General features: G+C 40.2%; 1 protein-coding gene across 1 annotated transcript; it reads right to left on the reverse strand.

Annotated features, from left to right (window-relative positions):
• Positions 1 to 213: 213 nt before the first annotated feature.
• Positions 214 to 15633, reverse strand: asun (integrator complex subunit 13 asun). The gene is made up of 13 exons (XM_028302625.1): positions 15234 to 15633; positions 15073 to 15147; positions 14750 to 14895; positions 14291 to 14437; positions 12310 to 12400; positions 11993 to 12121; positions 11626 to 11736; positions 10867 to 11027; positions 7371 to 7514; positions 4251 to 4401; positions 3510 to 3652; positions 2821 to 2972; positions 214 to 1405 (listed from the first exon to the last, which is right to left on the reverse strand). Exons 1-13 carry the CDS (start codon positions 15447 to 15449, stop codon positions 1173 to 1175), a joined length of 1899 nt encoding a protein of 632 aa, XP_028158426.1. The 5' UTR covers positions 15450 to 15633; the 3' UTR covers positions 214 to 1172.
• Positions 15634 to 16748: the final 1115 nt, after the last annotated feature.

Genomic DNA, 16748 nt, shown 5'->3' on the forward strand with positions numbered 1-16748 from the left:
AACAAGATAATACAAAGGTCGTGTTACCCGGGCGCCGGGATACCGGCCCACAATGTAGTTTTTATTGAACAAATATAAAATATTAATTTTATAATGTTGCATTTTTATTTAGCACCTCTACGAGAAACGTTAGGCTTAGGTCTTCAAACGAAATTGACTATCTCACGTTTAGAATTATTACACAATACAATGAATGAAAATGAAACACAATAATAGTCTTAAAAATTATTTATTAAAATCATACTCAGACAGTTTTAAAGATCTGTTAATACATTTTTCAGAGCTCATTTTTCCATTTGTCAATTATTTATACATGCACAAACTTCATAAATGTAAACCATTTTTATTTCTTTCTTCACAATATTAAACTCTTGGCACTATTTTTTAAACATTTGAACATAAATTAAAAAGATTTACTTAAATTAAAAAAAAACTAAAACTGATCACTATCTCATTTGATTATAAGAAAATTTATACATGTAATATATTTTTTAGTTCTACGTGACTACGCAAGCATTTGAACTCAACAAATTGTCCCTCGAAAAAGTACTGACGTGTGACGTCAAGGCTCTATACAATATTTCCATACAATTTACTCGAGCAACGGTTTACAAAAGTACGTCAAGTGTCATGTGTTTCGCATTGAAGGAGGTCATTGAACTGCAGTATTTTTTGCACTCGCGGAAAATTCTACGTATACTATTAAACAGGCATGACAACTTAGAATGAAATTAACAAACCATTCAGAACAAAGTACGCACTTAGAACTTTAACGGTCACATAAAAACAATATCTGTTTCTGTTGTCACTCGCTCACAATCGACTATTGACTTGTAGATTTGACCGTAGTTCTTTGACCAATAAATCTTACAATTCTCACAACCTAAGCTGTAGTAGTATACTTAGAACTCTTTGCATTTCTGGAGTAAAGTACAGATCGTGCCATCCACCAAAACGCGCCCCACCATTCTTCAGCTAATGTTGGAGTGTTATCGGTACACGTACACGCTAAATTATCCATGAGTGCACACGCACACTACAATAATGACGCTCGGATTGCTCGGATCATATTCCCCGCACCCCGCGCTTCCCTCGGCCAAAAATTGGTGGGGCATGTCTTTGTGGATAGCACGATCTATGTATATACGAAGAAGTCTTCTTCGGAAGGTAGTCTAATGTTGGGCCTCGACGTCTTGCTGCAACTGAGGGTAGAGAGTCGCAATTCTGTTGCCGGCCGCCATTCTACCCGCGAAGTCAGGCCGACGGGAGGGCCTCGGCCCGCCCAGTAGCGCGTCGAGAACATTCCGGGGGGCCCAAACGTCACCCGCATTGGACCCGTTGCCCGCACCCACTGGCGACAGAGGAGAATCTGTTGTCGCACGAATGACAGTCGCCCGAGACTCGCCTGCAATACATAGCGGGTACACGTGAAAGTTACATGCAAATTATATACCACAACTACCTACACATTCACATGACACCTACCTACGAGGTTACTTGATACTTTGACTAGCTATCAATCAGTGTGCTTAATTAGAAGCTTGTGACATCATCATCATTAGTCTAAATAAATAAATAAAAACATACTAGCCTGAGTTGTTAGTCAATTCACATAATCACGAACAAATTAAAAAGTAACATGAGATTTTAATACTAGGGGTAATCAAGATACGGCATTCCAAGGGGAAATAAATCAGAGGGTATACGAAAGCCTTTATTAGTGTACCGTGCAAAGATAGGTAACTGAGTTAAAAGTAGGGAATTACACATCAAGACAAATCCTAATTTTTCACACCATACATTGTTAACATGCATCAATCTCTGCATTGTCAAAAACATGCAAGTTTAGAAGAAAGGAACCGGTAAGTACTATTCTTTTGAATTTGTTTTTTAAATTGTGAATTCTGAGATAAAGGTGAAAAATAAACCATGATGAAAGAAATTGTGAATGGATTTTTGAAATGGAGCTGGAAGATCATGATGTATAAACAAAATTATGTAGTATGTTCAAAACAATAGCACAGACCGTTCCATTCTATGTATTACCAGTAGGATTATATTTTTTAACTCACCAACAAAAAGTTAGCAAGGTGTCGATTGCCGGTGCTAATGTTAGATACTTAAAAGTTAGATATCAGATTATAATATTGGATTAAAATTTGTTATTTGAATAAATGTTTTCATAGAAAAAAATATCTATACAATTTGTTAGTAAACTCATAAAACATATAAGTATTTTACTCATTTGTTACGTTTCAAATGTGTTTTTAAAGAACTGAACTTATTATATTTGATGAAAAAAGTACATCAAAATTAGTTGATTGTACTCAATTATAGTTTTAATTTTGCATGTTTAGTTTTAAGATCAAAAATTAGTTTTAAAAGTGTTAGTAAAACAAACAAACGTGCCCCAAAAACACACATTAGGGGAAAGACTGATTTCATAATAACACATCAAAAGTAGTAGTATAATGCCATGAACACTTTCTTACAAATATAAAGTCCGAATTTAGTTCATTATGGTCATCGTAATTCCGTAAAATGAGTAGACTTGAATCTACATTGTAATCGGATAGAACGACAAATCGCCGCAAGTCGGTTAAATGTCTTACAAAGTCATAAAAGTGGAATTAATAGTATCAAGTTTTCTGTAAGAGACGTTGAAAATTGGCCATCATTTCGATTTGATGGGACATTGAATCATACGCAACTTCAACATTTTGCCACCCCTGGAAATTCTGATTTTGCAATTCTGCAACATAATCGTGCCTCCAAAAATCAGCCTTCCCCCATCCATATAAAATACAAATTCGCACTCACTGTCGGACGCGTGGTTGTTGTGGGCGCGGCATTCTAACAGCACTCGTAGCAACGCGCGATGCGCGGACGACGCGGAATGCGCGCGCAATAGCGCTTCCAACTCGCTCCATACTTGCCGCCATTGCTCCTCGCGGCGCCCGCTGGATTTGCCCCTGGAATATTTTATTTACATGTACAAAAAATATCATTTAATGTTAAAGACTAGGGCATGTTATGTGATTGAAATAAGTACTATTTTAGAACAAAAAACTTACAAAATTTAAGCGATAACATTAGACTAACCATAGAAATGTCGATGCTTGGGGTTTCGTTAAGATCCGAACAAAATACAAAACGAAGACCAAAATGACGAGCAAGACAAGTAATTTTTGGGCGATTTTGCGATATTGCTATTTGCAGGGAGATCAAATGTCGCATCAATTGGTTTAATAAAACGACTCACGATAGAGCAACAAAAAGATTTTTTGTACCCAGAACGGGGATGCTCGTGTCTTGATGGAAAGTGATGATCAGGCCAAAGGTAGGAAGGAAGGTTAATTACCTCATATTGGAAGGCAGCTGTGCAGACGGGAACTCATGCCGCAACTCCATACCTAGAAGGTTGACCGCGCTTCCACACGTGCCCACCTTATCATCAGAGACATGCACCACCAGCGATAAACGAAAGTTTATAAAGGACGTTTAATTACCTCATATTGGAAGGCAGCTGTGCAGAAGGGAACTCATGCCTTGACTCCATGCCCAATAGATTGACCAGCACGCCTCGACACGTGTCCACCTCGTCGTCAGTCAGGGACTCTTGAACCACCAGCCTTGTTAACGGCTCCATGGTCTGAAATGTTTGTGAACGTGTGAATTGAGTATACAACAATGGAGACTAATGCCCGTTATCACCATCAATCCCTAATTTTTAAGTGACCCCTATGGTAACAAATAACAGGAATTTTGTTTACATATGGGTTACTTCTAAATTAGGGATTGATGGTAAAAACAGGCATAAGGAGCCTAAGTGAACGGGACTGGTAGTTGTGGAATAAGGTATGCCCAGCAGTCTTTCGGTTGAGAGAAACACAGATCGTTATTGTCAATCTATTTTCATAAAGTTGTCATATTTTGTTTAAAAAAACACATTACACAATATAAGTTAGTCAACAAAATGATTCCAGGTTAAAAGATTAGTGTGAAGAGTAAAGAGTATAGTAGCTAAAAGTCACACACAATCGCACATTTGCACTCCTACTGCACAACCGCCAAAGGCTGGTGCATTAAATGTCCAAACTCTAATTTGCAACAATAATCTGGAAGAAGTTTCTGGAGTGCTAATTACTGTACAGATGATGACATAATTATTATCAAAGTAAACACTTTATTTAGTCGGGATATGTGCTATTTTCAACAATAATAATAATGGTTCACGGTACATCACTCACCGATCCCAGGTTGAATATGAGCGTGGAGGATATAGTAAGAGGCCAGTACGTAGTGTGCCTTTGAAGACGCGCACGCGACCGCCCGTTGGCGCCCGCGCCGCGCAACGGAGCGAGACGGTTCTGTTGCATTAGTGCGCCGAATTCTTTTATTCTGCGGGAGATACATAGTAAAATAAACCTTATTGACCTTAAAAAGCAAGATGGTGATGGTAACAGCTGTGTTGATGTGCCGGGCCTCTTCAAGGCAAGAGTGAATTGAATAGGCACTTATAACGCACATAAAATATGTACCATCCTATACTGCATCTCCCTTAATACCATAATTATTATTACTGACAGGATTGCTACCATGTGTACCTTAATTTTGAGTTTCTAATTTCCCTTAATTAACACCAGTTGCGATTGCGGTCAAATACCTGCCTACATAAAAACAAAGCTAATCTGAGATAAATCTCTAATATCTGAGTCAGTCATATACCTACTTCGACTCCGAAAAGTTCTACCCAGTTACAAGATAATACGCAAGCATGATTTGACATGATCCATTTAGTGGTCTTTGTCGTAGCACAGAATAATAATAAGTACTGTCGTAGTGAAATTGGTATGAATTATTAACACTTGTTTAGTTAGTCATGAGCATTTTTTTGGAACAAGTTGAACAGAGACACTGCGGGGTCAGCATCACTTCCCATTTTCATAGATATCTACTATATAAAAATAAGTCGGGTTTTCCTTCCTGACGCTAAACTCCAGAACGCATGAACCGATTTCCACGGTTTTGCATTCGTTGGAAAGGTCTCGGGCTCCGTGAGGTTTATAGCAAAGAAAATTCAGAAAAAAAGGGGATAAAACGGGATCCACGAGTACGAAGTCGCGGGCGGCCGCTAGTATTTTATATTATCACGGTATCACTTGAAAGAAATATAAAATAGAAAAGGCCAAATTTAGGCAGTCCTATCGCTAGCTTGATGCTGACGTTGGGCCAGGGTCTGACACTTGTATGCGACCGCAACTAATGCAAAACTGAATGCATGCAGATTTCAGATTTCCATAACGACCGGTTGTGGACTGCCCGGATTCAGTTACTTCCCGCGACCTTCACCAGATCGTCGGGCCAATGAGGGTTTTCGCGTATAAAAAATCCGCCAGATGGCAATACGTAGACGCGAGGTCCAAATGCTGCATGATTCGTTATTTTTGTCATGACATTGACAGATATGTCAAAATCCACCAATCACGCAGCAATCAGACCCCACATCCACGTCCTGCCATCTAGCGGATCTTTCACACGCGAAAACTCTCATTATCACGGCCTGTCCACACTATGCATGCAGTATCCGATTCAAAATACTATCTACCAGGGATGTTATGGATATCCGTAACCGTAACCGATTCAAAAGTTTCGGATGTAGCCAGAGTTATAATTGTTTTTAGTATAGCATTATACATAAAGGCATAACAGCCTGATTTACCTTTATAATGCCATCTAGTATCATTTCTTTTATTACTTTATTCGATGTAAAGTGTGCGGCCATGAATGAACAGTGTGGGACAACCAGGGTTCGAAAATATCCGATATTTATTATAAACTAGCTGACCCGGCGAACTTTGTTCCGCCTTAATGGCAATAAATAAGCAGACTTTTTTTTTTCATTTCGAACGGGATAAAAAGTATCCTATGTCCTTCTCCTGGCTCTAAACTACCTCCCTGACAATTTTCAGCTAAATCGGTTCAGCCGTTCTTGAGTTATAAGCGAAGTAACTAACACGACTTTCTTTTATATATATAGATATCAAAATATCGGATATTTATGATATATATCAGATATATATCAACTTTGATATATATCAATTTTGTATGAAAGCCATACTATTAATTTATTGTATTATTCATGAATACTATTGCATAAGTGTTGCATTAACATGTTTTTAATGTTTTTAAAACTTAAAATCAGACAAATAAAGCAAAAACATAAAATTTCTTTTAAATCCGGCAAAATTTACAAAAAAAATAAAAATCTTATGTCAAAAAGTGCAAAAACAGTAACAAATTTTAAAAGTTGATATATATCATTAAAACCGGCTTGATATATATCGGATATATATCCGATATATATCTTGATATATATCCCTTGATATATATCCTCGAACCCTGGGGACAACTATTGCAAATTGCATTCTAAAGCACAGATATCCGTAACCGTAACTACGAAGGGCGGCTGAAAATTTCGCGGCCTAAGGTACTTAGCGATGAGTAATTAGCTTGTTACTCATGTCACTAGTTGCGACACTCAGTAGTATTATAAAAAGCAATCACTAATTAAGTTTGCACTGATAGTTCAATTTCTATCGAACAAATGACATCACCATGTCCGCCGAATCTGGAGATTTGCGGAATTTCGACACCGCGCGCCGCGGACATAATTCCTCGTAAAGAAGGAAAATAGAACGAAAGACATTTTTGAAAAGATGTCATTGGTTCTTCAGGATTGTGGACCTTCATATACCATGGTTAAAAAATGGGCCCGACTATTTCAACACGGACGAGAGACCTGTGAAAACGACCCCCGCCCTGTCACGATATTGAGTGAAAGAAACGTTCAAAAGTCGAAAAAATCGTTCCGGCTGACCAAAGAATTAAATCGTGGCAGATAGCTGAAGAATATTTCTTTATGTTTGCGAGGCTATTGTACAGAAATGACGTGGAAAACTGACACGCGGATTGCTCTTTCCGCAAGACAACGCGCCCGTTCACGCCGCACGTGTTGCGAGGCCAAGCCCTGAAAGACACCGGGTTCTCAGAGATTGACCACCCTCCATATAGCCAAGACCTATTACCTAGCGATATTTTCCTGTTTTTCGATTTGAAAAAGGACTCACGGGGCCGGAGATATGCAGATGACGACGAAATTAAAGCTGCGGTTGGTCGTCATTTTGAAAAAAAAAAATTTTGGGTGGGTAAAAGGCTTTGTATGCGAGATTTAAGAAATGTATTTCTTTTCAGGGAGATTATATTACAAAATAAAAAATAGAAACCATTTATTTTATTTCATTAAGTACCTTAGGCCGCGGACTTATCAGCCGGCTCTCCTACATATCCATAACATCCCTATTATCTACCTGTAGTCGGTGACCCTCCCGCCCGCGCCTTCGGACAGGGCGGGCGGGTCGTCGTAGGTCGTGCGGCCGCCCAGCGCGCCGATCCACAGCTCGCCGCCCTGCGCTGCCAACACGTGGGACGCTGACCTGCCCCCGCCTTTGCGACTGGAATGAGGTAAAGACAGCCTTATGTTAAGGACGGAAGGATTCAATTAATTGTGATGCAATCGTGGACAGTTTAAGGATAAGTATTACCAACTTAATATCAAAGCAGAGAACGATAAATTATACAGCTTAAGTAATTAGCCCATTTTTAGCCTGACATCACAGCAGAGAACCGTAAATACCACAGGTAAAGTTAAACATGAAAGATATACAACGTGTCCCAAAATTCAAGGATAAGCCGGCGCCGCAGGATGGACATAGTCATGATTACTATAGGAAAAATAAAAAAAAAAACTAACTCAATTATTTTTTAAGTTACGTAATAAATTACGAAATTCTTCGTAAATTCACACCCCTTATGATATTTTACATTACCACGACCATCATTTTACAAATATTCCTGGTTTTTTGTTTATATCGGCAACTTAAGTAGTGTTGCTGTCCACCCCAGGTTTTAAATTCAGTTGCAAGATTTATTCCATACTAACTAACAAGCGAAGTGCTTGTAAAAATGGTACGTATATCTTTTTTGCGACTAGGTTTCTTTCTTAGAGTATTATACCATTTCGGAATCTTAGATAGTTGCGCTTTATAAAAAAACTTGCCGCAGTAGTGTTCATACTTTTTTTTTTACAAGACGATGAGTCAAAGTGGAGTGAAAGTAAAAATCGTTCAAAACTTTAAGGAAATAACATATTTTGATTAACTTTTGTGTAAAAACTGCAAGGATTCTGGGGGTTTTAAGAGTTGGGGTGAACAGCAGCACTACTTAAGTTGCCGATATAAACAGAAAAACAGGAATATTTGAAAAATTGCGGTCGTGGTAATGTAAAATATCATAAGGGGTGTCAATTTTCGTCGAATTTCATAATTTATTGTGTAAGTTAAAAAATAATTGAGATAGATTTTTTTCCTCATTTTTCCTAAAGTAGTCAAGACTATGTCCATCCTGCGGCGTCGGCTTATCCTTGAATTTTGGGACACGTTGTATAGGTACTCCTGGGTCCTTGCCACTTACAGGTCAAAAGCAGAAGGTCATTCGTAAATGCAATGCAGCAATTTCCTTTTAGTGGCTCGCTGCAGCTGTCCGCGCCCCTCTCGGCTCCCGGGGGGTCCAGCAGAGCCCTAAGGACCCACCTGGGCACCTCAAGCGCGCCATAGCGGCCCACTGTAGCTTACGCCACCCTCGCCACCCCCCGGGGGGTCCAGCGGAGCCCTACGGACCCACATGGGCACCTCAAACGCGCCATAGCGGCTCACTCTAGTTGCCCGCGTCCTCCTCGGCTCCCCGGGAGTCCAGCGGAGCCCTAAGGACTAAGGACCCACTTGGGCACCTCAAACGCGCCATAGCAGCTCACTCTAACTCGCGCCGCCCTCGGCCCCCCGGGGGGTCCAGCGGAGCCCTAAGGACCCACCTGGGCACCTCAAGCGCGACGTAGCGACCAACTGTAGCTACCCTCGCCGCCCTCGGCCCCTCGGGGGGTCCAGCGGCACCCTAAGGACCCACCTGGGCACCTCGAGCGCGCCATAGCGGCCCGCTGCAGTTGCCAGAAATGAGGAGATCCGTAGGAGAACCAGAGTGACTGACATAGCCCACAGAATCGCTAAAATCAAGTGGCAGTGGGCGGGGCACATAGCTCGAAGAGCTGACGGCCGCTGGGGCAGGAAAGTTCTTGAGTGGCGACCACGAGCTGGAAGACGTAGCGTGGGCAGGCCTCCCACTAGGTGGACCGACGATCTGGTGAAGGTCGCGGGAAGTACCTGGATGCAAGCGGCGCAGGACCGGTCTTTGTGGAAATCCTTGGGGAGGCCTTTGTCCAGCAGTGGACGTCTTTCGGCTGAAACGAACGAACGAACGAACGAACTTGATGAAATCTTTTTCAATTTTATTTACATGGTCATAACATTTTCACCATTCCTCTGCACCAATTTGTGAGGTACACATGAAACCCCCGATAAAGCAGCTATTATAAGAATAATATTAAAAAAAACCCTCCTTCTGACGCAGTTAGGTAATAAACTAAATGTATCCAATTTCACTTCAACTTACTGTCAACTCAACGACGGGCTTTAAAATCAAAGATTGACTTTGAATTATAACTTATTTTACAATACACATTGAAAACAATATGACTTGCTTGAGCTTTTTCGACTTTTTCACAAAAATAACAAATAGGCATGAAGAGATTACAAAATTTCTGCAGCGACTGACAGTTCACTTGATCTACGTTGACAGGTAACAATAAAGCCATAGACATTTGCCATATGAAAGACACACTTTTCCAATATTTTTGTTTGCCATGAGATTCTGGTACACCTATACCTATCATTTAATGAAAAGATAAACTAAATTTTTTCAGCACAACGAAAATCTGCTTTGGCGCGTAGCAATGCAACGTGACAACTACAGTTCGGACTTTATGCGTCCACTACACATAAAATAAAATTCGAACTATCGCACACTTTTTCTTTTTAATTCTAATTNTCGCCGCCTTCGGCCCCCCGGGGGGTCCAGCTGAGCCCTACACTCACCTGGGCACCTCGAGCGTGACGGAGCGGCCGTTGAGCAGGAAGTTGACCAGGCAGGCGGACGGCCGCGACGCCACGTCGGCGGGCGTCACGCACCACAGCGGCCCGCTGCAGCTGCCCGCGCCGCCCTCGGCCCCCCCGGGGTGTCCAGCGGAGCCCTAAGGACTAAGGACCCACTTAGGCACCTCAAACACGCCATAGCGGCTCACTCTAGCTGCCCGCACCGCCCTCGGCCCCCCGCGGGGTCCAGCGGAGCCCTAAGGACCCACCTGGGCACCTCAAGCGCGCCATAGTGGCCCACTGTAGCTACACACGCCACCCTCGGCCCCCCGGGAGGTCCAGCGGAGCCCTACGGACCTACTTGGGCACCTCAAGCGCGCCATAGCGGCTCACTCTAGCTACCCGCGTCCCCCTTGCCCCCGGGGGGTCCAGCGGAGCCCTAAGGGCTAAGGACCCACTTGGGCACCTCAAACGCGCCATAACGGGCCACTGTAGCTGCCCGCGCCGCCCTCGGCCCCCCGGGGGGTCCAGCGGAGCCCTAAGGACCCACCTGGGCACCTCAAGCGCGACATAGCGACCAACTGTAGCTACCCTCGCCACCCTCGGCCCCCCGGGGGGTCCAGCGGCACCCTAGGGACCCACCTGAGCACCTCAAGCGCGCCATAGTGGCCCACTGTAGCTACCCTCGCCACACACAGCCCCCCGGGGGGTCCAGCGGAGCCCTAAGGACCCACCTGGGCACCTCAAGCGCGCCATAGTGGCCCACTGTAGCTACCCGCACCCCCCTCGACCTCCCGGGAGGTCCAGCGGAGCCCAAACCCACCTGGGCACCTCGAGCGTGACGGAGCGGCCGTTGAGCAGGAAGTTGACCAGGCAGGCGGACGGCCGCGACGCCACGTCGGCGGGCGTCACGCGCCACAGCGGCCCGCTGCAGCTGCCCGCGCCGCCCTCGGCCCCCCGGGGGGTCCACCAGCGAAGCACCACCTGGACACAATTACAGTTATGCACAAGAGGCTATACGTAAACACAAAACTCAGAAAATAAGACGATGACAACAAATAATAATTGCGTTGACAACAAATAAAAAAGCGCTCCAAATTGCCGTCATATAAAACGACAATCTAAAACGACATAGTGATTTATCAACGCACAGCCTAAACCACTGGACGGATCGGACTGAAATTTGGCATGCAGGTAGATGTTATGACGTAGGCATCCGCTAAGAAAGGATTTTACGAAACTCCACCCCTAAGGGGGTAAAACGGGATCCACGTGTACGAAGTTGCCCATTTATTGTCCCGAAGCAGTGGTAGGGTTAATATTGGGACGTGTAAAAGCGCTTTTTTAAAGCCTATTTGCAAAAATAAATGAATTTTATGAATTTTTTATAAGGTCGCGGGCGGCCGCTAGTGATGTTATAAAATGACATTGTGGGAAATGTGGTGAGAGGATCAGAAGGTAGAAGAAGAAGTTAAGTAGCTAGAAGTGCTTTATAAGTATTTTAATTTTCTTGCTTACTTGGGGTTATGATGAAGTGAGATTGATTAACTAAAACACAGAAACTAATGTAAATAAAGCTTACAGATTCCGATGCTTCAGCAGCTGTCTGGGATGCCCTCAATCCTGTGTGAGCGTCTGACGAGTGAATTATCTCCACGTCATAGTTTGCACTGGAGCTTGCATTTTGCTCTTCCTGAAATCGTTACATACTGTTTTAATAAAATAATTTCGTGAAGCAGTTCTTTCAGTTTTTAAGTGCACAGGTTTGCTGAGGATCGCGATCCAGCGCGCTGCAAAATTTGCGATACAGTTTTGTCATGTGAAACATTTTTATATTGAACTGTTTTGAACATAACATAAAATATCTCCATTTCCCTGAAAAGTTTATGTTGCATTGAACTATTATTACAATTTGGTGTTATAAAATCAACATATTTTCTAGATCTTACCTTCATAGGAATACCAGTGACCGTGGTGGTTGCTAACCTGTAGTGTGGCAGTACCAAACGACCTAGCAAATTAGCTAGATTACTGGCCCTGGACACTATCACTTCTACACCCATAAGACCACCTCCCATCTGTAAAAAACATAATTCAAGTATTTTTGTACCATTCCAAAGTTAGGTATTTGCCATTGGAATGAGAGAAAATGTAAAAGAGAAATCCTCATAAAGACGTGTGATTTCATAGTTTCATGTGTGTTTGAATTGTATTCAGTAATTTTCAATAATAACTAGTTTTAATTTGATTTTAGTACAAGGCTCACCTCAGTCAGTGATTGGTTGTTGACTCTCGTGTCTGCCTTCTCTGGTGTGACATTTATGATCACTAGGTGACAGTAATGAACCACTAGAGATCTGAAACAGTTTATTATAAAAACAAAATGTAGTATCCTCATAATATTCTGATTGAATCTGTAAGGGAGAGTCCGCNGCATAGCCCGCTCCATTACCCTTTGGGTGACCTTGAGCCTTCTTATGAGGCACATAGTAAGCGACCACGTTTCAGAACCTTAAACTTTCCTATTTATTTCACGACTAGGCTTTTGCCTGCGGCTTCACCCGCGTGAAATTTAGTGTCACAGGTCGGCATAAATTATAGCCTATATGTTAATCTGGGTTACAAACAATAATATTGTACAGTTTCAACAAAATCCGTTGAGTACTTTTTGCGTGAAAGAGTAACAAACCTGAGACACAGGAATCTTCCTAGTTCAGGTATCAACCCACCAACATTCTTACTTTTTATTTTTCCTGATTGTTTGTTATCATAATAATTATCTGTTATGTTGGTGAGAAACAAACATTACTTTACTTTATTTTAAACTTCTAGACATCCAAACTTTCGCATTTATAATAATAGTAGGATACAATTATGTAATGTAGAAACAAACAAGACAAAAAAAATGTATACTTCAGCAACGCGAATTTTTTTATACTTCAGCATATTTAGGACACCCAGCAGCGTGCCCTGCCATGATCAAAGAAAAAAGAACTCGCAATTTAGCAGGTACAATAATTTGACTGTTTCACAACTCTAAATCTATTTTAACTTACATTACATGAAATTTATCACATTTATCAAAGCTTCTTAGCTTGTCTATGTCCCAAAAATTATAAAATGAAAAAAGTAGTTGTCAAAAACCTTTTTTAAGGCGGATTTTTTTCAATAAGGCGGGCGCGCGCGCGTCTATAAACGAGGTCACAAAATTCGGAAAGAACATAGCGAAATCTATTTATTCACCAATTTTCAAAAATTCCGGTAAACTTTCCAAGTAAAATTAACAAATAACTGGAATATTTACTCGTTATTGAGCACAGAGACACAAACTTGGTTATTTTTCCAGAAAAATTATATTTAAGTGCATAAATGTAAAAATGGCTTCATAGTGCACAAAATTGGCAATAGGTGGCATAATAATGGTTACTTTTATAGCGCCTCGTTTGAAATGTGATTGAACGATGACAACTAACAACAGTTGTCAGTTAGGTAAAATTTTATATTAGTTGGAAAAAGACAAAAAGTGGTAAATGGGTTAACGTGCGGGGGCTGCAAAATCATGTTGTGACGTCACGCGCGAATATTGGAAATTTTTGAAAATTTTAAATAGTCCGTAAACTTCTCGTGGCTCTATCTTCGGTAATACTGGATGGATTGAGGTGAAATAAAAACTAGTGTAATGTGTGTGATCTAAACTTTAAATTAATTCATAATTTAACATAATATTACAACTTATGCGTGTTGTCCATTTAGCCGACTAGGTGATAGTGCTTTTAAAAAATCGGTAAAAAATATAGCTTATAAATACCGAAAAATGTTTCAAATAATTGTAATCCACACTAATTTACGCTTCTAAATAATATATTAGAAACACCCTGTGATTAAATTTAACAAAATTACAATCTAAACATGTATTGTCAAAAGTTACTTGAAAACAATGAAAAAATACTTTTCAAAATAAAACACACGTGTTTGTTGTCACGGCAAAAACCACATGGCCGATATTAATTGGTTTTAGTTGTGTATCGCTGAGTGTTGCAATTACAGACATTCAATAAATAGTTTAAGAAATATAAGGGTGGTACAATTTACCCGGCGGTACAATATACCGAACTCTCCCCTACATTATGTAAGGCCACATGCGGTTAATCTAGATATTGGATCCATTGAATAACTCTATTTATTATCAGTCTAATTTAAAGGCCTTTAGGAATTTATAAATAATTACTTATACTGATTATACTTACGTAGGAGCAGCTGATGCCTCCGGGCTGTTGGAAGGCTGAGGCATAGTCGCCTTCTTGTTTTGCTGTATGAGTGTGTTCATCGCTATGCCTGCTAAACTTCTTATGGAGTCATCATCTCTTGCACTAGTTATGCATATTATTCTTCCCCTAAAACAAAGGTATGAGTTGTAAATAAGCAATCTGATTCTGTCTTATAATACTGACAATACTATTAATAACTCCTTATAAAACTGTCAGGGAATAAGAAGAGAATAATAGTAAATTAGATTTAGTCTACCCTTAGTACTTGTTATTTGGATTTACTCAACTAAAGAGGCTACAAAACAAAAACAAAGCTAAATCAAATCTAGTTTAGAATTTAAAGTTTTCAATAATAATTTTACAGGCCATCTTGACTTATTAAATCAATGTATTAATTAAGCCTCCACAAAGTACCAATTGAAGTCAGGCTATTCTAACCGATTCTGTAACAGTCTCTCGGCAGCTGGCTGAGCAGCTTGCGTAGGAGAGGGCTCAGCCAAAGCCTCTATAGCGGCACACAAGCCAACCACGTCTCCACCAGCGCCGCGCCTCACCGGACCCACCAAGCATAATCCATTTAGAATCTGGAACGGAAAAACATGTTTCTGTTATTACACTGCTACTTGTTTGTGTTATTATACCTACTACTATTCTGCAGTATAAACTTATAGTTTAAAAATTAGTAAGTGTAATAAAAAAATAAATAAAATAAAATAAAAATCATTTATTATCAGACAAAAGCAGTCCATAGTAATACTTACATGTGTTAGATTTTGCTGTGTTACAGCCCATGTGTTTAAAATATGAGCTGCAGAATCACTAACAACAAATCGTACCTGAAATAAAAGATATTGTGAAGTTATTGAAGACTGCCTGTCTGGTAGAAAATATTCTTAAATAGATAATATAGCAAATTATTTACCAGTTTCCCTTCAGGAAATAAATCCCAAACTATTCTACAGTATTCAACGGCAGCCTCAACGCTACAAGTCCACAAGGACTTGCAAACTGGCGGCAAAGGCACATAGCCAGGACCGCGGCTCTTTGATGTATCGAAGTCTATAGGAAAGTCCGAAGAAATCCCAAAGTAAGGAGTGTGATCCAAAACAAATATTGTTTTATGATTTGTTGGGAACATTGTTGAAGTGAAAACAAACAATAAATGGTTATCAACACAACTTATACTAAATAAATATTATATGATTGAGCCACTAGACCAAATGGAATTCATTGTTTTTAGTGTATAAAATTAAATTAACTCTTGCCAAAACCAGCCAAAACACCGCACCGGGAAAGGCAAAAAAACATCTGTTTTTTATAGCTCACGCTATTTGACCGATTGAATGTTGACATTTTTCATTGACAGTTTGCAAATAACGGTATTTATAACGCTTAATATCGTAAATTATTTTTTAAAATTGGCAACATTTTAAAGTCATAGACAGCATCTTTTTTTTTATTCACCGTAGTGCTGTGTACTGTTCGATTTACTACGAGAAATCGGGAATACTGTTCGATTCTAATAATTTGAAAACACTTTTTATAACTTTCTTTAAAAGTAAGTAAACTTCACGGTAAGTTTTATCAAAAAATAGTTTAAATTTTATGCATCAAATGATTTCAGTTAAAACATTTACAAAACTTGTCCATATATTAAATTTTAGATTTCATTAATTTTGCTGTTTTGAAAATTAAATGAAGGTTATGTAAGTAGGTATATCATTCAAACAATCATCAGTTTAAAGAAAAGGTAAAAATTTCGTTAGCAAGCATGTTTACCATTACTTCTTTAATTATTCTTCTTTATTCTGATGTTGAAACTTGAAAGACAAGAACCAATAGTTATTTTTAATTTTTAGCGTTAAGAGTTGCATCTTAAACTAATTTGAAAATTATCGTGGGTTCAATTCCCGCCTTTCCTTTGGAACCTTTCCCGCGGGCCCGCAGCAATCCAGTTTTAAGGGATCCTGCAAAATGATCCATTCATTACTCCAGGGTAATGCTGGATCCTGCAAAATTAACGGTCGAGTGAACACACAAAGTGTCTGTTTGAAATTCGAATCACAAATTCGAACGGATCGGTTTTTTGGGGGATACTGCAATCAGGATGTTCGGGTGAATTTAAAACACTCTACGTACGTAGCTGCTAGGCTGCTACTAATGGAGACATGAGAGAGAATTAAGTCCATGAAATCAAAATCATCAGATTAAGAATTAAAAACTCATCCAGACAGATCAGATATCAATGTCGGGAGAGCGAAACATTTTTACTTATATGATGAGAATTTGGTGTTCCAGCAAAAATTTTCAAAACTACAAATACATATTAAGAATCCATATAGTTTATATAGTGTGGTGAATTATTTCAGGTCAATTATCAATTGATTGAATGGTTTTGAGTTAGGACCTGTCGGAGTAACTTTTACTTTTTCATTTG

Source organism: Ostrinia furnacalis, unplaced genomic scaffold, assembly GCF_004193835.3.
Source record: "Ostrinia furnacalis isolate ACB-3 unplaced genomic scaffold, ASM419383v2 OfSCF1132, whole genome shotgun sequence".
Taxonomy (NCBI): Eukaryota; Metazoa; Arthropoda; class Insecta; order Lepidoptera; family Crambidae; genus Ostrinia; species Ostrinia furnacalis.

Coding starts and splice junctions, on each gene's coding strand:
- asun (XM_028302625.1), bottom strand. CDS start 15,449: ATGTTCCCAACAAATCATAAAACAATATTTGTTTTGGATCACACTCCT. Junction 12,122..12,309: donor ACAACCAATCACTGACTGAG/GTGAGCCTTGTA, acceptor TGTTTTTTACAG/ATGGGAGGTGGTCTTATGGG. Junction 11,737..11,992: donor TCACTGGTATTCCTATGAAG/GTAAGATCTAGA, acceptor TAACGATTTCAG/GAAGAGCAAAATGCAAGCTC.